Here is a 26,826-nt window from a genome sequence, read left to right on the forward strand (position 1 = left end):
CTTCATATTTGAATTTTTTATTTTTTTTTTTTTTTTTTTTTTTTGGTCCCAGGGATCGAACTCAGGTCCTTGTGCTTGTGAGGCAGGTGGCGGAACCACTGAGCTAAATCCCCAACAACATATATGAAATTTTAATCTATCTTTTAATGTATATTTGGTGCTTAACCCACATATGATATTATTAAAATTAACATTCAAATATTATATATTAATAAAGTATGTTTTCTATAATGAGTGAGACTACCTTTTTATCAATTGGCTACGATACGTATCTTTTATGTTACTTATATTGTAGTATTGCAAATGAATTTAACAATATTTTTCATTTATTTCAGCCAATTTAATAAAATATTTATTATAAAATATTTTAAATGTTTAAAATATAATATTAATGAAATAGTAATAAACACATCTATTACCTAGAAGTAATTTGTGTACTCTATCTTGTACTATAAATTTTTAATAAGTTCAGCAATTCCTAGCTAAGAAATATCTGAAATTTCAAAGGAAAAATTCTTGACTTCTTTTATAGAAGACAAAAGAAAGATTCAGAAAACTTTTCTTGTGAATGGCGGTATAATTTTTTACTTTTTTTGATTTATACTTTACAATATATATTTCCTGATATATAATTCAGGAAAGGTCATATTTAAAATAATTCCTACACAGAGAACTCAACTTTGCCAATTGACAAAACTGTTGACAAGGCTAATAATAGAAACTATATTTGCAAATGAATATAATAGAAAATATAGTCTGAAATATAGAAAAACTGTCTTAGTTCATGAAGAAACTCATTAAAATCTGTAATAGATTTCTTGATAATTATTTTTTGGAGTGAGATATAATCTCAAAGCTAATTAATTTTCATCTCTTGAATGACTAGTTATGTGGAACATTTTTTCATATGTTTATTTGCTACTTGTATTTCTTCATTTGAGAAGTGTCTATTCCTTTCATGTGCCCATTGTGGATTGGGTCTTTAAATGTGGGGGGGTTCGGATTTTTTAAAACTCTTTATATATTCTGGATATTATCCTTTGTGGAACAGCTGCCAACATTTTTTTCCCATTTTGTGGTTTGTCTTGTCACTCTGTTGGTGATTTCTTTTTTGATGCAAAAGCTTTTTAATAAGATGAGATTCCTGTTGTTGATTCTTTGTAATATTTCCTGTGTGATCAGGGTTTTGTTCAGTGTTTGCTGGTACCTATGTCTTCAAGAGTTCCATCTATTCTCTTTTCCAGCAGATTTAGTGTTTCTGTTTTAATATATAAATTTTAATATATTTTTATTTTAATTTATTTCATGGTGAGAGACATGGGTCTAGTTTTAGTCTTTGGCATGTGGAAAGACAGTTTTTCCACCACCATTTATTAAAGAGGCTACCTTTCAATTCCTGACAGGGCTGCTCGAAGAAAGGAACCTACTGCTGGTGGGAGTGTAGACTGGTGCAATCACTATGGAAATTTGTGTGGCAATTCCTCAAAAGACTAAAACTAGAGGTTCCATTGGACCCACCTATTCCCCTTCTTGGTATCTTCCTGAAAAAAAAATCACAGAGATATATGCATACTCATGTTTATAGCAGCACAGTTTGTATTAACTAAACTTTGGGTTCAGCTCAAATGCCCATCAACTGATGAGTGGATAAAGATTTTTTTTAATACAACAGAGTACTACTCTGCCATAAAGGAGAATAAGCTTCACACATTTATATCTAAAAGGATAGACCTTGAGACCACATTCTTAAGTGAAATAACTCACACACACTTGTTGAAATATCACGTTTTCTCTGGTGTGAGAAACCAAAAGTGTAAATAAGCACCAAAATGCATAATAGATATTGTGAAACAGAAAGAAAATGCTCAAATTGGAAGAGGAACTAGGAAGAGAGGAGGGGGAAAGGAAGGAAGGAAAAAATGAGAGAAGAGGGAAAATGGAAATAAAGCTTTTGTAAATAAGGAGGGAAAGTGGGATTGAAAGGAGGGCAGAGATGAAAAAAGAAGAATCAAGACATATCATGTACAAGTAGTATTTTTCTATGATGAATGCGATGATTATGTTTATCTAAAATAAATAATAAAACCAACAAACTCAACTAATTAAAGAATCCTCCATACACTGTCAACACAAACAACATTAGTTTACTCTGTCAGAGCTTTTGAGACTGTAAAGTCCAATATCATGGTTTCAGCAGGGTTTTAAGGAGCTTATAGATAGCCATGTTCTTACGTGTCCTCAAGTGGTAGAAGGATGGCAGGGTAGAACAGGGAAGTGGGAGGAGAGGTGGGGGGAGAGACATAGAGGGGAGGAAGAGGAAGAAGAAGAAGAAAAGAAGAGGGAAGGGTAAAAGGGGAATGGAAGGGGAGGGGGAGGAAGAACAGATCCATCTAGTGTCTATTTTTCTTCTATTGAAGGGTATGGGGCCCTATCTTTACCATCTCATTTAACTTTAGTAACTTCTTTAAAGTTATCTGCTATCAAACCCTAATGTTGAACAGGGTGTTGAGATTACAACATATGAATTTGGGGGAGAGAAAATTCAATCCACAGAAAGAATTATGGAGAAAAATGAGAATATTGTATTTGAAATTTGTATAAAGACTAGTGCAATTTTTCATTCCAATAATATATCCTTACACCAAGCAAATGGCTTCCACATATTTCCTAAAATTGGCTTGTACCCCTTACCTGTTCTTTTCATGAGTTATCCAAACAGGAAATATAGAATGAGTTCATTGTGTTTATAGAAAGTAATGCCAAAAAGGAGAGGATTACTGTGTTCTCTCTTGGCTTCATCACTTAATCATTCCTAATTATTCCCTTTGCTCCGCTTGAATAGGACCCACTCAGCCTTGCAATGTCAAGGACTCTGGGGACATTTCAATTTTGCATATAAGAAAACAATTCATCTATTAGTGTCTTGGAAGACATCTATGCAGAAGAGAGAGACATATTCCACTTTATGTAACCTATATGAGTTTATTTGGCTAAGAAGAAGAAGCCTTCCTTCCAGATCATGGGAGGAAGTCCTGACTCTGGTTTATAATGTGCTCTCCAGGACAAATTTGGACTTTTATCCTAAAAACACAAATGGACAGGTAGTAAAACAAACTTCTTCTCTGTAAGTTACATATGTGCCATCTTCTATTTTTTTTACTCTTTTTTTGACTCATGTATCCAATGGTGAGGATAATTTAGATTCCTTAATTTACAAACCTGCTTTAAGTTCAGGAAATTTGAGCTGTTTTTGAATTTTACTTATAATTACGAATATGGACTTCATTCAGAAATGTTAAAAAAAGGGAACTGTAAATAAACCTACACCCTTATATCAATCAGTCTAATTCTGTCTGTGAGCTCTAAATACCACATTTTTATTTTTGTGAGAAGTACAGACTAAATGTAACTCTCATTTGAAGTTTGATCATGCAAGTACCATAAAAATAAAATGAAATTCTAAGTATTCAGCGGAATAGGGCAAAAAAAGAAAGGTAGTTGATTAAGGTACTTTACGAGGTTGTTTGTGGATATTGCTATCTGACAGACAAGTAAGTGGTATCCAATTCTTTCCAGACATTGATTAATTTGTTTCACTGTTTTTCCATTTACTGAGAATCTATCTGTCTTGTGCCAGGTGCTATCTTTGCTCTAGAGGTGGAGTCAATGAACACTAAAATTTATTTATTTCTAGATTTTTATATTTGTCATTTGTGTACACATGTGAGTGAGTGTGTGTGTGAGTGTGTGTGTGTGTGTATGCATGTGTGCTTCAAAGATGCAAAGGCACCTCATTTTCTATCACTTAGTAAAGAGGAGCCACGACATTTTAAATTTTGAAGGAAAAACATGGTTAACAAAGTCAACAAAACCAAAAATATATCACAGATAATGGTAGAGGATTTGGATACCTAATTGTGCTCTCTTCTAACTATCTTAATTTAAGAGCATTGCTTAACCTTTACATTATTCAAATATTTTATTTTGTCTAAATATACCACAAACTGTTATTGCAAGAATTAAGTAAACTTAGTTCAGATATAAATGTTTTTAACTGTAAATAGTAATTGTTTAACTCTACCTATTACTTTAAAACACTGAAGAATAAAATATAGTATCATTATTGGTGATTCACAAATATAGTGATTTTCAAGCTATCATTCTTTTTCCTAGCAATATGAAAAAAAAAAAACTCTTAAATGATTCTGAGGCCTGATATTCCTCCACTGTGACAAAGGAACAGCGTATATTTTTATGAGTCATGTTCTACCATTTAGAAATCCTTAATATAGCAATTAAAAAAATATTTGGCAATGAGACACCTACAAATGCAATCAGTACAACAAAACTATTAGCTGAAGTAGCTCTTGTTCTTCACAGGTCCATTCCAATTATAACATCCTATGACATGGATCAGTCTTTCTATAATTCACAACCAAGAGATGGACATTTACCTTTCATTTCCCTACTGTGTTCCCTCAGTGATAGTAAGCCAGGGAATTCTCCCACAACTTCCCCTTTCTCTTTCTTCAAGGACTGGCTCTCATGGATGTGGAGAACCGCTCAGGAGTAACTGAATTCATTCTTCTGGGGATACCACACACACAGGGCCTAGAAACACTGCTCTTCATCTTATTCTTACCTTTCTATGCCTGCACCCTTCTGGGAAATTTGTCTATCCTGGTGGCTGTTATTGCTTCTGTTCGCCTTCACACTCCCATGTATTTCTTCCTGGGGAACTTGGCTGTGTTTGACATGGGCTTCTCCTCTGTGACCTGTCCCAAAATGCTGCTCTACCTTGTAGGGCTGAGCCGGCTCATCTCCTACCAAAACTGTGTCACCCAGCTCTTCTTCTTCCATTTCCTTGGGAGCATTGAGTGTTTCTTGTACACCGTGATGGCCTACGACCGCTTTGCTGCCATCTGTTACCCTCTGCGGTACACGATCATCATGAATTCCAGAATCTGCGTGGCCCTGGCTGTGGGCACATGGCTTTTGGGGTGCATCCACTCCAGTGTCTTGACCTCGCTCACCTTTACTTTGCCATACTGTGGTTCCAATGAAGTGAATCACTTCTTCTGTGATATCCCTGCACTCTTGCCACTGGCCTGTGCGGACACATCCTTGGCACACAAGGTGAGCTTCACAAATGTCGGCATAGTATCCCTCATCTGCTTTCTCCTAATCATTGTATCCTACACGCGCATCACAGTCTCCATTTTGCGCATTCGTACAACCGAGGGCCGTCGCCGCGCCTTCTCCACCTGCAGTGCCCACCTCATCGCCATCCTCTGTGCCTATGGTCCCATCATCACTGTGTACCTGCAGCCCACACCCAACCCCATGCTCGGAACTGTGGTTCAAATTCTGATGAATCTGGTAGGACCAATGCTGAACCCTTTGATCTACACCTTGAGGAATAAGGAAGTAAAGACAGCCTTGAGAAAACTATTACACAGGACAGGAAAAGCGGATGGATGAATGCATGACTCTGGAATTTTTCCTGCCATGGGATAAGAAAGTTCATTCCAGAGTCCTTACATGTTAATGCTGACTAGGAGTTTTCAGCACATGTTGAATGATGAGCTCTGTTTTTTTTTTAAAGCATGTATTCTGATGCTATGAATAGTTTTAGATAAAAGAAAATATTTCCATACCAAAAATGATAATAATACATTATCTAAATGTGTAGTTTATATTATTTACGTTCTGCCAATCCACTTTCAAAGTAGCATAGTCTTTATCGTTGTTATTTTGCTTTTCTTTTGTGGAGAAACTCTTGCCGATGGAAAGAAGGCCTTTCCTCTTCAAAGATTTTTCATACTTTTCTAGATTCATTGCCTCCAAACCATGTGTGATATAAGCAAGGTTGAAAAAGGCAGTTTAAATAACATTGGAATTGTAATAGAGTCATCTTTCTTTTAATATTAACAAATTAAATGTTGATTTAAAAATAAAGCATTTTTTTCCTCATCTTCCTGGACAGGGAATGATTCGGCATCAAGGGTGCTTTCACTTGATCTTATCTTTAGCTTCATGTCTGATTTCTCTGACTCAAGTTTCCTAAGCAAAATGATTAAGCCTCAATCCTAGGGAAATAAAAAAACATGGTGACTCATATCTTATATTTGAGTCCTTTTTCATCTCTTTATTAGCAAAGAATGTTACAATTAATGTACTTGAAGGGTGGTCAGTAAGATTTTAGGTTCAGTCATTAGCTTTCCAAACATTCAAGGAGTGCAGGACTTCAAAGAATGTTTTCCAAGTGTTCTATGTTAAATATACTTCACAAGATTCCCTATTTTTTCTAGCTTATACGTTATCTTGGAAAAATCCATTAAAGAAGTTCAAAAGTGTCTAGACCATGAGATTTTATGGTACCTTCTTGTACCAAATTTATGAAAAATATATTTTTTACACATAAATTTATTTTTAAATTTTATGTGTTTATTTTTTAGTCTATTGGTACATTTTAGGTATACAATACAGTTACGTTCATCATTGGGGTCTTGTACTTTTGCATGACATATCTTGGTTCTTAATTTTTTCCCTATTCCCCTGCCCTCTCCTCACCTCCTCTACCCTTCCCTATTTACAAAGACTTTGTTTCCAGTTTTTCCTTTTCTCATATTTTTTCTTTTCCTTTTTTTATGTGCAATAAATGTATCCATTTTACTTTACAATTGGCTACACAGAAGACATGGGAGCCACTGATTGGATTAATCAGCAATATCTCAGAAGGTAGAAAACATTCCCATTTTGCTAGAATCAGTGTATTAACTTCCAAGGGCACACATGATTTTTGCACCTTCGAACAAAATATGAAGCATTCTACTATTAAAACACCATCTACAAAACCTGATTCACTGTAATATGACACAGATAAATTCATGTTCACATTCTCTTTGATATTCCTAAGCATTCCTGGGTATAAAGTCTGAAAAACAAAGTGTTCTTTCAAAATTTTTGAATCCTTGAAACTGGCACATTTAAAATTGTTCCAAACATCCTCTTTATCCATTTTTCTTAAGATTTCTGTCTTTAGTTCAATAATATTTACATCATTTATACAGTGTTTACTTCTTGTGAAATGTTATAGTAAAAGCAATACAAATAATCTGAAGCCTCTTTCTATGAGACATCTTGAAATAATTTAGCTAGTATTTATTAAATAACTGTTTTATAATTACAATAGATTTTATTTTCATGCTAATTCTATAAAATGAAAGAGGTCCCTGACCTGAAGGAGTACAACACGTCATTATTTGTTAATAGTGCTAGTACCAAACACAGTAGAATTGCACCAAATAAAGATTATAGAACAACAGAGCACACTCTGTTATGAGTCATTTGTTATGGCAGGTATTATTCCTGGGCACAATACTTATGTGAACTCATTTGGTCTTCACCACAATTCCACAAAATATCAGTATTAGTTTTGGCCTCCTTCATAGCTGAGAAAACCAAGGTACAGAGAAACTGATTTTCTCAGCTAATAAATCTCAGAGCTGGAATAACAAGTCCTGACTAATGTGCAGTCCTGACTAATGTTTTTGGCCAGGACTGTATTGGTACAAAAATGGATGTTTGAAGGTGAGAGCGGAAGTGAAGAGAGAAAGCAGACCCAGAGGAGGGGACAATAGAATACAGATCGATCAACTTGCTGGGTTTAGTATCATAAATGTCTTTGTATATGGGAAGGGTAGTCGTCTAGATTTGCCCTGAGAGCTTATGCACAATTTACAGAAATACTACACATGCTCTTAGAAGTATTCTGATGCCTAAGATAACTTACAGAAACATCGTACTTTTCTAAGATGCTAAGGTGAACTTGACAATGGAAACTCAATAAAATTCAGAAGGCTGATTTCAACCTAGGTCAGCTGAGAGAATTTTCCAGTGCAGGCAGTGTAAGATTAGAGTGGGAAAGGCCATTCATTAGCCACACGCAGAGCACTGTACCTGCTTCCAGGGGAAGCATTTAGCATCTAACACCTACTGGTGTGCATCATAAGAGGAAAGAGTCCCCAGGCCAGTCACTTACCTTCAGAGACAATTTTTCCATAATCCAGGGTCAAGCAACTCCTCATGGCAGGACTGCGAATGAACAAGGGCTCTCATTTCTCTGTCCTAATTTCTGTCAATTGTATCAATTTAACTTTTTTTTGGAAAATGTGAGTAAATAATGTTCTGTTTTGGAATATGCATAATGTGGAATCAAACATGTTATGCATTCTTAATTTTCCAAATTAAGTACCTGATGATTTAAGTTCCAAATTTAAACTGATTATGATACTGCTCCAGAGGGTACTGATCTTCATAAGTGTTTTTGACAAAGACTAGAGATTGAAAGGCGAGCCACAGGAAAATTGAGTGTTCTCCTTAAACCTGCTCTCAACTCAAACTTATCGCCATCACAGAGAATCAGATGAAGAGATGCTCTGCTGCGTTGAGTGGAAAGTGTGGTCAGCAGGATGTGGTTGACATTTTTACTCAAGGCATGGGACCAGAAAGATGCTGGATTCTTGAGTCATCTGTTCGCAACCAGATGATCATTATCAGTGACTTTCTTTATACACAAAACCTCTCCAGTCAGTGGTCTCAGCCCTCAGATTTGCTTATTCTTCTCTTTTCAGTCCACGCTACTGAAATTGTGTCATATGTCTAGTTGTGAGATATATTAGTAATTACTGAGCCAGATTTTTCATGGGATTTAGGAATTACTGTGTTAATAAATTTTCCTCTTTAAAATATAAAGGATAGAGAGGATAGTCTTTATCAAGATATTGGGATATAGATATTCAGCAGTATTTTGTTTTCCAGGAAGTGAAAAAAGAACAACAAGTGATTAATTGTGATCAGAGGTGACAGCATATAAAGCAAAAGTGGTCTCTGGTGAATACCATTGACCAGGAAGAATAACAAAGCAAGAGAAGCAGCATACCCCGGGGCCTGGAGTCTGTCACTGTGGTTAACTGCTTCTCTTTGCAGGAGCACAGCTGCAATCCAATTTATTTATCTCTATCCTATGCCTGGCAGATAGCAACTTCAGAAGATACAGAGAGCAACGTTTTGTTTTGATTTGTTTTTTGTTTGTTTGTTGTTTGTTTTTTGAGACAAGGTCTCAATCTGTAGTTCAGACTGTTCTGGAACTCACTGTGTAGCCCATACTGGTCTCAAACTTTCAGTGATCCTCTTGCTTCAGCCTCCTGATACAGAGAGCAATGTTTTTTAAGTCTCTTATATAGGAGAAATTTTTTACCCACTCTTTTTTCCAGCTTTAACTGAGTTTATTAGTACATTTTAGGGATACAGTACAGTTACATTGATTGCTTTGATCTTGTACCTCTACATCACAGGTCTTGGTTCTCATTGTTTCCCCTTGTCCCTGCCCTCCCTTCACCTCCCCCCTGCCCTCCCCATCCATAAATATTTTATTTCCATCTTTTCTAAGTTTGAATTTTATTTTAGTTTTCAATTTTAGGTCTTTTTCTTTCTGATTTTCCCTTTCAAAATAAAATACATCCTTTTAAAATATTAATGTTTTTTTGCTGAATTATTTTACTCTTTATTTTTTTCAGTTTTTTTTCTCCTGCTGCTGGAGAATGAGCCTAGGGATTCACTCATACTAACTATTTGCTTTGCCTCTGAGCTCTACTCCCAGAGCACACTACAGAAATTAAGCCCATTTCTACCCACAAACCTTTCCCATTCAAACCATGCAGATACTTCTACTTAAAGGAAAGAAGGGACATAAGCTCCCAACTATTTGCCTGTCCCCAGGTAGGTATAGGTAGAGAAAAGCTGGGTTCTGGCTCCTGGGAAAATACCCCCACAGTAGAAACAGAAAGGAAAAACAATATGACGCCATCCCTTCTACATGGTTGCTGCCCTGTGCTGATCACAGCTAAATCTGGTCAGTTTGGGTAGAGTTGAGAGTATGAAGGTGAGTCTCACATAAGTGAAGCTCTGATTCCAGTCCTTACTCCTCTAAATGGTGAGCTGAGCTCTGTATCAGTCTTAAATCACAACATAAGAGCTTCAGAACCTTTAGTACAACTGGAGCAATCAATATCAGAATTGCTTTTAAGTAACAGAGCTGTTACTGGCATGGACGGTAGAAATCTCCAGCTTCTCATAAAGATGACCAGTTTCATATTACACATAAGCATAGAGGATGCTTTCCACATACAGTACCCTGGTGCCTATACCATATCTCTCCTAAATACCTGAGTGTCAATAGGGCGGGGAGGAGGGGGTGAAGGGAGGGCAGGGACAAAGGGAAAAAATGAGAACCAAGACCTGCCATGTAAAGGTACAAGATCCCAATGATGAATGTATCTGTACTGTATATCCAAAATGTACCAATAAACTCAATGAGAAAAAAAATACCTGAGTGTCCCTACTTTTACAAGTCTCGCAGAGACAGAGGGTCTGTCTGACCCTGATGCTGTATGTTCTGTGTCAAAACACATGGATCAAAACCAAAGAAGGTATAGGTAAGTTTCATTGCAGAATGCAATTGGAAATAAACTCAAAATTACACAAGAACAAGAACAAGAAGAAGAACAACCCAAGAAATCTCATTTGCAAAGAAAGCTACATATGAAAAGCTGCCACATACATTAAAGTCAAGAATTTCTTCAGCAACTATACCTTCTTCAGCAGGTATACCTTTGGCTCAAACTTACATGTACTCTTTTTCTGTCTAAATTACAAATTTTTCCAATCTCTCTGGTCTGACTTCTTTCTCCTAATATCCATGTGACTCCCTGAATATGTTGCCATGAAATTTTTCTGTAAGATGAATCTACTACATTCAATCTCAGCCACACATGAAGTTTTTGAGCCAAAGAAGCAGAATATCCCAGCTGTGCTGCCTGGTCCATCGGTTGTATCAAGAGGATTCTCAATTCTCTGACAGTTAGGTGGAAGAGAAAGTCATAGTATAGATCTGAAGGCTGTACACTTCAAATAATTTAAATTTATAGGTGACCTACATTCTGTGAAAGAACTCACTCTAGAGAAGTAGCTCATTTCTATTCTCAGCAGTCTCTCAGAGTAGCATAGCCGGGCACCATTTTGAGAAGTGTTCCATTGTAGGAGCCTGAACTGATGTCAGGGTCAGAAGCCCAGCAGTCACATACATCAGGGTCCCTGTGATCACTCTGTATCTTTGATTTCCAGGTACCAGCCACTCAAGGCCGTTGTGGCTCGAGGGAGTGTCTGACACACCCTTAAGGAGTTTATGTTGTGAGCTATAGGAGGTGTGATGAAGAAAGGAGGAGAAGACATAGCTCAGTGATCGTGCATTCTGAAACATGAAGATCCAGAGAAAACTGGCTCAGCACCTCTGCCAGAAGCAAATTTGTCTCACTTTTCTTACCTCTATATTATAATTTTACTATATTTTTTCTTATTTTATGTTATTTTGATTTTCTTTCATTCTTTCTCATATATCCTTTTATAATTATTTTCAATCTTTCTCCTTTTTTCTTTATTTAAAATTTTTTTCCTCATTGAGTTTATTGGTACATTTTAGGTATACAGCACAGTTACATTCAAGACCTTACATGACAGGTCTTGGGTCTCATTTTTTCCCCTTTTCCCTGCCCTCCCTTCACCCCTCCTCCCCTCCGCCTTTTCAAACCCTTAATTTCCAATTTTTCATTTTCTCATATTTTTTCTTTTCCTTTATTAGCTTTCCCCTACCCTTCCCACTTTCCCTACAGCTTTAGCACCTTTCTTCCTATTTCACATTGTCAATTATATCATTAGGATCTTATGTACTATTATAGTTTATTCACACCAGAGAAACTATTTGATATTTACACACATGTGACTTATTTATTTCACTTAGGAGTATATCCTCAATATGTATCCATTTTCCTTTGAATCAATCTATTTTTTTTCTTTAAAAAGTGGTCATTACTATTTGTAACACTATCTCACTCCCCTTTCCTTTTTCTCATGGTGATAGGGATTTAATCCAGGACCTCATCCACATTTTACAGATGCTCTAACTTTGAGCTATACTCTCCATGCAGCTGGGAAGACTTAAGGCCAATCCTAGCTATAACTACATCCCACTAAAACCATACCAGACATTTCTACTTAAATAAAAGAAGGAATAGCAGTTTCCAGATATTTAGCCATCTGTAAATAGGCTCAGGGATGGGGAAGCTGAAGTCTAGTTCTTAGGCAGATATTTCTAGAATAGAAGTTAGGAAGAAAAGAATAATAATGGATGACAGCACATATTGTAGGTCCTATCCATTGATTGAAGTTGCACCTGCATGATTGCATAGAGCTGATAAATCTGAAGTTGATAAATCTGAATGACATTAGAGGTGACTTGTGATTTCAGCCCTCACCTCATTGAGTACTTGGATCTGAACCACTCTACAAGCAAAGAAAAAGAGCTTTGCTCCTTTGATCATGAATGTAGCAACCATGCATAGATCTTTCAAGCCACAGAACTACTGTCAACAGAGTTGTAGAAATCCTTAATTTGTGCTATGAAATAAGTAGGTTACTCTTCCCATAATGGAAGTAATCATACAGGATGCATCCCATGTACACTTCCACCTATACCACACTGGCCAGATATACCAGCGTGTCCCCACTTCTATATCTTTTGCAGGGATAGAGGGTCTTTTGTCCCCAATATTGTATACTCTGTGCCCTCTCCATGAAACACAACCAAAGAAGATATAAAGATATCACACTACAGTCAAGTTGGAAATAAATTCAAGTTACAAGAAATCAATATCCTAAATTATACTGACCAAAGAAGTCTAGATAAAGACAACTATATGAAAGTGAAGCAACAAGATATCTATAACAAGCAATGTAAAAATCTCAACATAGCAACCATAGATAAATGTAAACCAAAGTAATATGTGATCAGCCAAAGCTAATTCCATAGAAACAGATTCCAAAGATACAAAAATGGAATACCAGATAAAAAATTCAAAAGAATGACTTTTAAAACCTCAATGAAATTGTAGAGAATACAAATAAATATTGCACAAATTAAAGAATAAAATGCAGAATGTGAACAAGAAATTTGATAATGTTTTTGAAAAGAAGCTAAACATAGATTCTGAAAATGTAAGTCTGATAAGTCAGATAAAAATCTCCACTGAAAATCTCAACAACAGACTACATCAAGTAGAATAAAGATAATTGAGGCTTGAGGATAAATCTGGCAAAATATTACATTCAGACAGCAATAAAGAAAACAATAAGAAGACTGAAGTGAATGAATAAGATCCTCAGGACATGATTAGAAGATCAATGAGCAATATAATTAGCACATTAGAGGGAAAACAGATACATGCTAAGAGCACAGAAAATATATCCAGTGAAATAATAGCAGAATCTCCTAAATCTTGGGAAATACACAAAAATCCATGTACAAGAAGCATTTAGAATCCAACACTGATAGGACTAGAAAAGAGCCTCTCCAGAACACATTACTCTTCAATTTCCAAAAGTACAGAACAAAGAAAAAAATTACAAGCTGCAAGATAGTTACACTGCATTTATTAATTTGCATATGTTGAACCATCCCTGCATCCCTGGGAAGAATCCACTTGGTCAGGGTCTATGATCTTCTTAATGATCTCCTGCATTCTATCTATGAGTATCTTATTAAAGATTTTTTCATCTATGTTCATTAGTGAGATTGGCCTATAGTTCTCTTTTTTTACTTGGGTCTTTCTTTGCCTTAGGGATCGAGATGATGCTTACTTCCAGGAATGAAGTATTGCTTCCCTCTTAATTTCATTGAAGAGTTTAAACAGGAGTGGCAATAGTTCCTCTCTAAATGTCTTGTAGAATTCAGCAGTGCATCCATCAGGACTTTTCTTAGTTGGTAAGTTTTTAATTATGTTTTCAATTTCATTGATATTGGTTTGTTTAAAATTTTTAGGACATCTTCATTCAACTTTGGTAATTAATGCAAATCTAAGAACCTGTCTATTTCTCCTGTATTTTCCATATTATTGGTGTATAGGTTCTTGAAGTAGGTATTCACGATCCTCTGGATTTCTCCTGGGATGTAATTTCAACCTTTTCATTCCAAATTTCATGGATTTGGCCCTTTTCTTTTCTTTTTTTGATAAGGTTGGCTAAGGGTTTCCCAGTTTTGTTTATTGTTTTGAAGAAGAAATTCTTGGCTTCATTGATTTTTTTTGTATTGTTTTCTTAGTCTCCACTGCATTAATTTCTGCCCTGATCTTTATATCTTCTCTTGTATGAGCTTTGTGTTTGTCCTGCTCTTCTTTTTCTAGAAGCTTGAGATATTTATAGCTAAATGGGTGCACAATGAGGTGATACTCTTAAGTGAAATAAATAGGAAACATGTAAATACCGAATAGTTTCTCTAATGTGAGAAACTAAATGTGTAAATAAGGACTGAAAGGTATAGCAGATAATGTGAAATAGGAAGAAAGGGTGCAAAGGGGAAATTGAAGGAGTAGGGAAAAGAAAAGTGGGAATGAAATTAACACGAGAAAAAGATAAAATGGAAACAAAGTATTTGTAGATAGGGAGCAGTGATAAATGTAACTGTACTGCCTACCTAAAATGTACCAATAAACTCAATGAGAGAAAAAAATCATATTAATGATAGGGAGCAGTGAAGGGGTACAGAGGAATGGAAAAAAATAAGATGGATTATGCAAAGGTGCAAATTTCCAATGATGAATATCATTACACTGTATAATTTAAATATACCAATAAAATTAATTTTTTAAAAATGGATTTTCACTAATTAAAATGTACATGAAAACCATTTAGACTCACTGTAGATTTCTCATCAGAAGCTCACATGGCTAGAATGACATTGTTCTGAAAATATTCACTAACAAAGAATACTATACCCAGGGTCCAGGGATTTAGTTCAGTGGTTCTGCCGCCTGCCTCACAAGCACAAGGACCCATGTTTGATCCCTGGTATCCCCCCTGCCCCCCCAAAAGGAATAGTATATCCAGCAAGCCTATTAGTCATAATTAAAAGAGAAGTGAAGACCTCTGAAAATAAGCATAAACTAAGAGAATCCATGGCCACTAGATGAGAATTATAGAATATGTTTAAGTAAATTCTACTCCCAGAAAGAGAAACACTAAAACAAACAAACAAAAAGACAATGCAAGCATGTGAAGAATAGATCACATTAGAAGAAGACAATAAATGATAAATAGGAAAAAATCAAACATTATCAATGCAATAAATCATTTAATTTAAGCACATAAGAAAAAAGAAATTAACATAGAAAATAAAATCAACCAAAGATAATCAATAAAATTATTCCAATAATAACTTGCAGTAACACCTTCCAATAATAACTCTGAATATGAATGGTCTTAACTATACAGTTAAAAAACACAGATGAATGCATGAATTAAAAATACCCAGTGACATCCTGCTTACAAGAAACTTACATCTGCAAAGACGTAAACAACATGAAACTGAAAGGATATAAAAGAATATCTCAAGCAAATGAAATATAAAATCAAGCAAGACTAGCTAAATTCATATCCAACAAAATTGACTTTAACACAAAATTAGTAGAGACAAAGAAAGACACTATATATTGATCAAAGACACAATACATCAAGAACTTATAAAAAATACAAGTATATGTGCACCAAATATTATAGCACTAATTTTATAATACAGGCACTTCTAGATATTAAAAGGCTAGTTAGAACACAATAGCAAAATAAATAACTCTCACTAATAGATAGATCATCCAGATAATATCAGCAAAGAAAAATCACACTTAAATTACACTGAGGTAAAAATAGACAACAGATATCTATGAAATATCCTATCTAACAGGTTCAGAGTATACATTCTCTTTTCATCAGGATATGGAACATTTTCAAAAATAGACTATATCATAGGCCACAAAGCAATCTTAGTAAATTAAAAATATTGAAATAATTTCTTGCATCTTATCAGACCACAACATAGTGAAACTAGAAATCAACAGCAAGAGCAGTAGTAAAACATATATAAATACACAGAAAATTAACAACACACTGTTGAACAAATAATGGGTCCTTAAAGAAATCAGAAGAGATATTAGAAAATTAATGAAGTTGAATAAACACACCACAACACAACATACTAAAACCCTGGGGATATAGAAAAAGTGGTATTAACAGGAAAATTTATGTGAGTGAGTGAGTAAAACATAAATACAGAAAATTTAAAAAAACTAGCTGACTATTCAAGAGGAAAAGACAACAGTCAAGTAAAGTCAGAGGCAAAAAAGGAAATATTACTATTTAATTTCAAAGAATCATCATGAGATACTTTGAAAAACTGTATGACAGTAACATGGCAAATCTAGAAGACATATCAAAATTCTGGCCATACTTTATGTGCTGAAACTAAACTAAGAATTTATCAGAAACTTATATAGATCAACACTAAGTAATGAGGTTGAAGGACTAACCGAGACTTTCAGCAAAACAAGGCATAAAACTGACTGGATTCACAGCTGAGCATCAGCAGATTTTAAAGAGTACCATTTTTTTCCCATGGATTTAAAGAATTAAGACTGTTAAAATGGGCATAATATACAACAATGTATAGTTTAATAGTAACCATGGTAGATATACTAATGACAGAACTAGAAATAAATTCATAAAATCTTATAGAAACACAAAACAAGTTGAGTAACCAAAGCAATTCCCAGAAAAATGAGTAATGATGGAATCATTGCAATATGCAATTTCAAAACATACTACAAAGCCATAGCAACTAAAACAGCAAGGTATAATGGTATTATCTTAAAATTAGACCGGAAAACCAATAGAGCAAAATGCAAAACCTAAAGATAAATATTTACCTTTTAATCCAACTGATTCTCAACACAGATGCCAACTCAATCCCTTGAACAACTGTGCTGAGAAAACTGGATTTTCATGCATAGAAGATTAAAACTAGATCACTGTCTCCTTGTACATATAAAACAAATTTTATAAATTTATAAATTTATATAGAAACAAAGAAAGATGAACTGAGAATGCAGTAGAGAGTATTATGATCTGGAGAAGCAGTAAGGGGGAGGGTTGAGCATGCAGCTTGGAGGAGTGCAGACATTTGGAGGAAAGTGATCAAAACCACATATATGTTGTTATAAAATACCACAGTCAAACTCATTAATGTATACAATTGCTATGCAGTGTTGATATTAATGATAATAATAAAATTTAAAACATACTTTAGCAAGTTACAAAAATAATTTTATAAATCAGATGAAAGCTCCCCATCTAAAAAAATAAACTATTCCATTGTAAACTTGAGATACTTTATTGGAAGTATTTTCTTAAAAATTATACAGTGTATAGTGAATACTGAATAAAAACTTTAAAATTTACTTACAACTAGTTTAGTATGAAAATAACTTCTATGACATGTACATTTTCAATGTCCCTCAAAATTTCTTTTATTTCTAGAAGGAAAACAATCCTCATCTGTCTTCCTTAGTCTTCTTAGCCACTCCTCACAGGTCTTTAGTAATACACAAAAGAGATTCATCTTGAAGCTCATCAAAAGTTGGTTTAATTCAATGTCCAAATTACAATGTTCCAAGAACTGTTTTATAAGTACAGTGCATCATATTGATCTAAATAAAATTAAGAGAATCAGTGAAAATGAAAACTAAAATTTTAAAGATGTTGGCTCTTTTTCCTGATTTGGTACTTTTCCCATTTAGTAAATCAATTTAGGTAATTCTTTAGTTCATGTTTTAAAAATTTCCAGAAATTCTGAATTTTTAAAACTCCTGAGAATAAAACTCAGAGCAGCTCTGACAATACCTCTTATATTGTTCATTTAATACATATTTTAACAGAACACTTGTTATGTGAAAATATTAATGTTAAATACATATTCATTGTGACAATACTAAACACTTGAGAACCAATGATAATAGGAGAGAATTCTAAATGTTTCTTTTCCCTAGAGTTGATACTCGTGGGACAAGATTCTAGTGGGAGGTCATTATCATTGTTTGCTCCTAACCACACTTTTATACCCAGTATATGAAGTTGTCACATCAACCTACCTTTGCAGAAGGCCAAATATCTTTAGGCATCAGCTTCGTCAGATGTCAGGATTAGTGACTTCAAAGGTACTTTGAGGCAACCACTACCTCACATTATCAGTCCTTTTTTCCTTTCACAGGAATAGTAAAGAAAAATACAGAACACTGATCTCTGTAGGAAGAAGGTATCTGTCTGTATTCTGTCCTTGACATTTATAATTCTACAATCTTTGTCTCTAGTGTCTTCCCCAATGTTAATTGAGATGCAGAGTACAATTGGTCAGTCTATACTTCTTCTCCTTCTAAGAGGCACACTCTTTGATGAAGAGACATTCTTTTACTGTCTCTCTGTCTCCTGTACTGTAAAATTATAGCAAGAAATTCTTTGTTTACCTGTTTCATCTCAGAGTGTGAAGTCTTTATCCAGTTACTTGGAACTTGTGTTAACTTATCTGTAAACTTCTTGCAAAAATGTTGTCAAATATATTTTTGAGAATTATTCTGTGCAAGGCACTGTGGCCAGTACTACACTGAGTTCATAAATTAATATAGAAGAAAAGCTGGTATGGAACTTATAAATACAGAATTAAGTATGTGCCAAATTTGAACATAAGGAATATACTCGTGTGCAGGTGAAAAGCAGCTCTATTTTTAAAAAGAGTAGCTCTACTAACTAGACTTTCACTATCTTCGTGGAGGAACTTTTATTACATAGGATTTTACACCATAAGCTAATAGACAATGGTAGAAACTACAGGAACGTTGAGTTAAAACTCAGTGTCCAACATATGTGCTTTTGTGCAACAGCCACATCATGTGATATACGTTGCAACATAAAGAAAAAAATCATTTTCTTTCTTTTCAGAAGCCTTCATTGACCCCTACTCTTCACTAGCTCCATAATAGTTTTGTTCCTGTAGGACCTGCCTCACCATGGTATTTATTTCACTGTCCAGTCTGCTTCTCTGTTCCCTTCCAGACTGTAACATTCTGAAGAGTAGATATTTTACATTATTCCATCCTCTATCCTGAATGCGCATAGCAAAGAGTTTGCTTTTGTTGTCACTATTATGCTTGCTTTAGGATCTTTCCATTTATATGCATAATTTGATATATTTTATATATTGAAATATTGTATTCTTATTAAGTGCACATGCACAGCCCGAGAGTATGTTCTTGATTAACATATTTTCAGGTGTTATTGGTAATTTATGTATCTCAAATGAGAGAATGCTTATTTAGATGTTCTGACAATTTAAATTAGAATATCCATTCATAAGCTGTTAAGATGTAAGAATGTTTTTAATTGCATTTTTTTTCTTTTGATTTTCTATGTATTGGCTTTTAACTTTTGAATGGTGCTACTCAAAAATAGAATTAAAAAGAAAAAAACTCAAGTTGTTCAGTTTACTACTTTTCCTGTGGTAGCTTCTGGTTCTGTTGTCTCATCTAAGAAAGATCATCACACTCAAGGTGATCAATATTTAGGATTGTTATTTGATTCCTGTTTGTTTGGTTTTTTAATTTTCTTTAACAGTACTAGTTCTTTCATTTAGCCCTATGACCCATTTTGTGAGAAAGAATTCCAAATAAACTCTTTTGCATATATCTACCTAATGTAATGGTCCAATGAGCATTAGTTATAAATATTAATGTTTCCCATTAAATAGTCATAGAACCATTAAAAAATTTAACTCACTGGATGTTTGAGTTTACTTCTGTTCTCTCAACTCTATTTCATTGATCTGTACATATTTATTTTATAATAATACCACACCATCTCGTAAATTTGCAGTAGGTTTTCAAATAAGGAAATGTGACATTTCAAACTTGATATTTACTTTTCAGGTTTGTTTTGATAATTCTAGATTTGTTACATTTTCATAGGGGTCTTAAGGTCAACCTGTTAATATCCACAAAAAACAGAGCACATAAGGATTGCAATGAATTTGTAGGTTAATTTGAAAAGTATTGGCATTTTTCATGATGCAGTCTTTTAATTCATTAATAAACAGTTTCCATGTTTGAAAGACTTTAGAACCATTTAATATTTTCTCTTTTTAAGTGGGACTTCATGCATTTCTTTTATTTATTCTTCAGCATTTCACCCTTGAAGACTATTGCTAAAGAATTTTTATTATTCATTGTGTGTAGAACTATAATTGAGTTCATATGTAGACCTTCAATTGTATCATCTTGCCAAACTTTAGTTCTAGTAGCCTTTTTTATAGATTCCTTCAGATTTTCTCTATGTAAGAATGTGCCATTTATTAACAGAGTTAAAGAAGAATTAATTCTCAATGTCTAATCTGAGTGTGTTTTAATTTCATTTTGTTGCCTGACTGCACTAACCAGATGCTCTAGTTGACAGGTCAATAAAAATCTTGGCGTGGATGATTTGTATTCTTTAGTTTTGCAGAGACAAATGTTTAGTGCTGCACAACTAAGTGTGATATTGACTGTGGATTCTTTTGGATGTTGTTTTTATTTTAACATACAAAAAAAATGTTTTCTCTGCAGAGAAGTTGAGAAGTGCAACAGTTAATTGTGATACGTCAGCCTGACCTAAGTAAGAACCATCTAGCAGATTAAGTTTGAGGTGTATCTGGCTCTTTCATACGTAGGCCGGCATAATTGAGGGAGGAAGACCCACCAGGGATGTAGGTGGAACCAAGCACTAGGTTTGCAGTCTGGATGGAATAAAAAAGACAGAAGAGAGTTTCCCTGTACTACAGGAGTTCTGGTCTTTGCCATTAACTTTGGATCCAGTTTCTTGAGCCTCCTAGTGCAGACTCATCGATCTTCCTATACAGACTCACACATGTAAACATGTAGGTCAACCTTGAGCTGCTTTGATCCTATGTCTTTCCAATATCCAGATCATAATTTTCAAATCTTCTGCTTTTCATTTTGTAATGCTAACTTTGTAAAAATATCTTTGTATAATTACATACATGTATATTCATGTGAATCTGTTCCTTTAAAAGAACTCTAATATGAAAAGATTATAATAACTAATATATGATTCATGAAACACATAAATTATCAGAATTGCCCTTTAAGTGTTCATAGAATGAGTATTACTCATAATAATACTTATAGCATGAAACTAAAGATAGAGTTCTACGTGACATTTATTTGGATGTTTCTTATCTCTGGGATCTGAAGATCATTAACAAAACATAAATGAGGATCTGAGAGAGAACTGGAAATACATGGATGGAAAAGTTAAAGTTGTGTCTCACTTAATTGTTGGAATAATAAATATGTATCTATTTTTTTTCCTTCTTTTCATACATAGATTCAAGAAGGCAATGAAAAAAGGAAATGATTCCACAGTAACAGAGTTTGTTCTTGCTGGGTTAACAGAAAAACCAGAGCTCCAGCTGCTCCTCTTCCTGCTCTTCCTGGGAATCTATGTGCTCACAGTGGTGGGGAACCTGGGCATGATCACCCTCATCAGTCTCAGTTCGCACCTGCACACCCCCATGTACTATCTCCTCAGCAGTCTGTCCTTCATTGACCTCTGTCATTCCACAGTCATTACCCCCAAAATGCTGGTGAACTTTGTGACAGAAAAGAATATCATCTCCTACCCTGAGTGCATAACTCAGCTCTACTTCTTCATTGTTTTTGCCATTGCAGAGTGTCACATGCTGGCTGCAATGGCTTATGACCGTTATGTTGCCATCTGTAGCCCCTTGCTTTACAATGTTACCATGTCTTCTCAAGTATGCTGCTGGTTGATTGCTGGGGTGTACAGCATGGGCTTGGTTGGTGCCACGGCTCACACAGGCTGCATGCTGAGAGTGGATTTTTGCAAGGCTGATGTCATAAACCATTACTCCTGTGATCTTTTCCCACTACTGGAGCTCTCCTGCTCTAGTACTTTTATCAATGAGTTGGTGGTTCTGTGCTTAAGTGCATTTAATATTATCCTCCCAACCCTGACTATACTTACCTCCTATGTCTTAATCATTGCCAGCATCCTCCGTATTCGCTCCACTGAGGGCAGATCCAAAGCCTTCAGCACTTGCAGCTCCCACATCTCTGCTGTTGCTGTGTTCTTTGGTTCTCTAGCATTTGTCTACCTGCAGCCCTCATCAGTCAGATCCATGGACCAAGGGAAAGTGTCCTCTGTGTTTTATACTACTGTTGTGCCCATGCTGAACCCTCTGATATACAGTCTGAAGAATAAGGATGTGAAAGTTGCCTTAAAGAATTTCTTTGAAAGAAGAACTTTCTTATAAAAATGCTTTACTTTAGTAAAAGTTTGCTACTTCTATTGTTTTAGTAAGGAAACAATTCAGAGACTGCGCCAAATTATGAGATCACTGTGGGCACTTATTTGAATAAAAAGTAGCAAGGTAGGACTAACAATGCATTCAGACACATAGAAGAAGTCTCTCTTAGGTGACTGAGAATCCGTTTACCTAGTGTCATCTCCTCATCTCTACCCAGTATTGTAATCTTCTTAAATGACTCTACATGTCTGATTATGATTTATAAGTATTAAATATGCCACTTTCAATCCAAAACTTATTTATCATAATTCAGGAAAGAAACATATTCATGTAGCATCTTATCTCACAATATTTTTTGACCTGGCCTTTTAATTAAATGTACTAACAAACATGTGAAGTTTAGACTTCTGAAATTTTTACCTTTTGGAATATAGAAATGTCCCTCATCTTGTGTAAAACTTCATTAGGTAGTATGATGAATGATTTGAGAGCTTTTACTCCCAAGTTGATAGGAATATATCGAAAAAATATTTGCAATAATAAATAGATATGGGTATGCATTTCTATATAAATCTATGCAACATACTTTGCTACATAGTTTTGGGATGATAGCATCACTTTTGTGTCCATACATCTTCCTCCATTTCCAATGAGATAGTGTTTTCTATATTCTACCCAACTCTAGACTCTCAGATTTAGAACTGGTGTTCTTTCACTATTGCATTCTTATGGGTTCTTTGTTTATCCAGAAAAGCTAAAGTCAACAAATTGTGTCCTGAATATACCAAACACCTCTTCCATACAAAGCTCACTGTCCTTCCTGGAAAACAATTGTTTTTGTTAACAGGCTGAGAAGCAGATTTCGAATCATAGATTTCTTTCTCTACCTTTTATCCAATTAAGATCTCATTGGTGCTGTTGGAAACTGCAGCTGGAGAGCTCGAGGTAGTCCTCCTGGGAGGCATCTGTCCTCCTGACTACTAAATTTCCATAGGTTTGGGTGCCTCTGTCAGTTGCTCAGCTCTCCATACTTCATTTTTATAGTGGGAGAAACACCTAGATGATCTTTCTCATCTCTCCTTATAACAGCCTTTCAGACTCAGCATCCAGATGTGCCCATTTTATCTTAAGGCCACTTATAGATAGTAGGAAATAATTTTGTTTTCTTTGATGCCTCTAAGCTTTGTAACTTTCACAAAGAAGTGCCTTAAGAAGACAAGCTTGGGCCTCTGCAAATAACATCACATTCTTCCCTACATCTCTCTTACACTGGGCCCAGAGGCACAGTACAGAGCTATTTATTCTTCTCTAACTCAGTATAAATATTTAAATTTGATTCAGATACAGTTAAAATCATCTTTCTCTTCTTAAAAGCACAAAATAATGTTTATTTTTTCCACACCTTGCCTTTAAATATGTGACATGAACACTTCGTAGCACAGTCCCTTTTCTCTCATCACATATAATTAAAACTGGTACAGAGAACAGCCCGTTTTCTTCTTTTCTAATGAGAAGAAATCTTAATTTTCTATGTCCTCACCTGTTCTTATCTTCACATCCACTTTATTATTTTTCCAAAGTATTAGTGTCTATGTGTGTCTGTCCATTTATTGTCATATAATTCTGTTTTGCAAATATATGTATGTTCTAATATATAACTCATTTGTATATGTGGGTATTGAAGTTACATTTCTTGGACTTGATTTGCAAAGTTTACATTTATATAACTTTAGGATTTCATGAGAGTAGACTTCAGGCAGAAGCATTTTTTACATTCTGTATTAGTCACAGTTGTTTGTACACATGCACACATGCACATGCGTATACACACACACACACACACACATTACCTTAAGCCAGAAGATGATTTGAAAGCACGCCTTGACTCATCATAAATATGTTTCTTTTAAATTATTTCTTTAAGTCTTTACATGTTTGTTAACAGAAATGGCTCTAGATTCATGCTTCATCTAATTCACTTTGCTGTTAGTCAGAAACTTATGGAAGGAAAATGGAATGCCTGCTAACTTGAAGAACATTGCCTGACAGTGACAGACCTCACCTCTAACTCCATACCCTTGGTAAGGACCTAGCCACATGGACAAACTCAGAGGCAAGAGGAGTTGACAAATACTGTGTCAATCCAGGATGCACTGGGTAGAACAGGACATTTTTTTTCATTGAAGATTAAAGAGAGAATGAATACTGGGAGTAACTAAAAGTTTCCTAGGCATTTTAACGATGTTTATATGTTTAAATATTTTCCAGCTTTAAGTTGAAATTGCTAATTTAAATATTTTCTAATATTAAATAGATGACTATATTTCTAGAATTTAAAACTTGAATTCAGCATTGTACCTCAGAAGTTTGTATGCAATGTGTTTAAAATAAAATGTATAATAAACAAAGAAAGTGCATAATTTTAACTGTTAAAATGTGCCAGACAGGCGAATGCCATTATGGATGCAGGAGTCCTATAATATCTTAATTATTCTCAGCTCATTCCTGTGGTCTTGCTGTTAGTCTTGATGCTTCCTTATCCTTAAATGACTTTTGATCCATATCCTCCACTCCATCTTTCTAAGTTTAAGTGGATTTCAATGACAAACAGAAATGTTCATTCATGCACATTTATCCCCATTCTAGGTTTTTATAATGTACACTTCTGCTTCTTTACACATATTGCTATAATAATAGACATTTATTGCTTTTTTGCTTTTCTATTTCTCCTCTTGCAATAAATCACTTTAAATAGTTCCTTTAGCTTAAAAGCTTACTCATTTCTTGAATATCTTAAGACACTGGTATAAAACTCACTAGAGGTCTAAAATTATCTCTTGCATTTTTCTTATAATCCATAATCAGAATTACTGAACCACAACACCAAACACTGGACAACCAATGGGGAAAAGGTGAAAAATCTAATTGTTGATTTTCTCTAGAGCTGGTACTGTTGAAATAACACTTGATTTTAGCCAAAAGGCCAAGAAGTTGTAATGCTGGTGAAGTAAGACTCTCCTTGAAGGTCGTTATAACTGCTCACACTCATATTCTTATTGTTGTCAACCAACATATACACTCCACCTTTCAAACAACCTTTTCAGGAAACTTTAGTATCATCAGAGATCTGGATTAGTTAGTCAAAGAATATCTTTGGTCTGTCATTTACTCATATCTTCATTTTTCACTCCAGAGGAATAGAAAAGAAAAACTATAAAACATTGGACTGTTGGAAGAAGGAGGGCTGTGTCATGGATCATTGGCTGTAGTCTCTTTCCAGAGTTAGCAGAAATGCACATCTCTCTTTTTCTGTCTCTCTCTCATTCTCTTTCTGAAGACCACTGTCCCTTAAGGACACAGGATTTCTTATTATCTCTGTGACACTGCAGGCTAAAATTACAACAAATGTCTTTGCTTACTTGCTTTAACTCAGACAGTGTGAAAGCTCTATTTAGTTTGAATGTGTTATATCTAAGCTTCTTCAAATATATATATTTTTGAGATTTAGTATATGCCAGGCACTATATCCCACACTTTATTGAGTTTACTATTTAGTATGGAAGAAAAGCTAGTGAATTATTCTTAATAATAAATACATTACATACATACACAGTATGTGCTAGATGTGAACATAATGAACATGTTCATGGGGAGATAGAAAATGAAACTGAGTTTTTTCTTTGAAAAAAAACCAGTCAAATTGGTAATCCTTTCATAAACTAACCAAGGGAGCCTGGATAGCTCAGTCGGTAGAGCATCATAAACTAACCAAGAGAAAAATAGAGAACATTTAAATAAAATTGAGGTGATAAAAGATGCTAAAATACAATTTAAATTCAAATATTCATTAATCTTTTGCAAAGCCATAAGCCAATGAAATGGAAAATCTAGAAAAAATGGATGTATAAGACAAACTAAAATTAAATTGGAAATATATGAGAAAACTAAATAGAGCAATAATAAGTAATAAGTTTAAAGCAATAATGAAAAAACTTTCTACAAAGCACAGCATACAACTGAGTGGATTCATAACTGAGAGTTACCAGATTTTAAAATGAATTAGCACCAATGCTCCTAAATTTATTGCATAAAATGGAAGTAGTGAATTGATTTTGCAAATAGGTTTCAATCACCTGGGTGGGGACCCAGGTTTTAACCCAACCTTTTCAGGAAATATCCCTGACCCCCATCCTTACTGAAAATCCTTGTATGCTTGCTATAAGATTTGCTACCCCATTTGACCTCCTTTTAATCAATATTACCTGGGTGACTGTACTTATTATCTTATTGGTTGGTCATAGTTCTGCCCCACCTTGTGCCCGCCTTGTAATTTTCCATTAGGTCTTACTGTTTTGTTCAACTTTGTACCTGCCTCACCACATGGCTGTGCTATATAAAGCACCTTTGAAAAGTGGGGCGAGGAGGCAGCCCATTTTCTAGTCCCACTTCTGTCTCTCTTAGACAGAAGCTTTCTTTCCCTCAATAATTTTTCCTACTCTTAAAAAAAATAGAAG

The 26,826-nt window shown here is 34.8% G+C and overlaps 2 protein-coding genes across 3 annotated transcripts; both read left to right on the forward strand.

Moving 5' to 3' along the window:
- Window positions 1-4,545: 4,545 nt before the first annotated feature.
- Window positions 4,546-5,481, forward strand: LOC104858027 (putative olfactory receptor 10D3). Its single transcript, XM_010618106.1, has one exon. It carries the CDS (start codon window positions 4,546-4,548, stop codon window positions 5,479-5,481), a length of 936 nt encoding a protein of 311 aa, XP_010616408.1.
- Window positions 5,482-19,697: 14,216 nt separating this feature from the next.
- LOC104857996 (olfactory receptor 8G1) lies at window positions 19,698-22,318 on the forward strand. Of its 2 annotated transcripts, XM_019206634.1 has the most exons (2): window positions 19,698-19,707; window positions 21,393-22,318. In XM_019206634.1, the coding sequence occupies exons 1-2, from the start codon at window positions 19,698-19,700 to the stop codon at window positions 22,316-22,318; spliced, it is 936 nt and encodes a 311-aa protein (XP_019062179.1). The 2 variants fall into 2 exon arrangements, with proteins under 2 accessions (XP_019062179.1, XP_010616379.1); XM_010618077.1 differs by lacking the exon at window positions 19,698-19,707 and having other exon boundaries at window positions 21,383-22,318.
- Window positions 22,319-26,826: the final 4,508 nt, after the last annotated feature.

This window comes from Fukomys damarensis, unplaced genomic scaffold (genome assembly GCF_012274545.1).
Source record: "Fukomys damarensis isolate Sample0158 unplaced genomic scaffold, DMR_v1.0_HiC HiC_scaffold_16, whole genome shotgun sequence".
NCBI lineage: Eukaryota > Metazoa > Chordata > Mammalia > Rodentia > Bathyergidae > Fukomys > Fukomys damarensis.

Coding starts and splice junctions, on each gene's coding strand:
- LOC104858027 (XM_010618106.1), top strand. CDS start 4,546: ATGGATGTGGAGAACCGCTCAGGAGTAACTGAATTCATTCTTCTGGGG.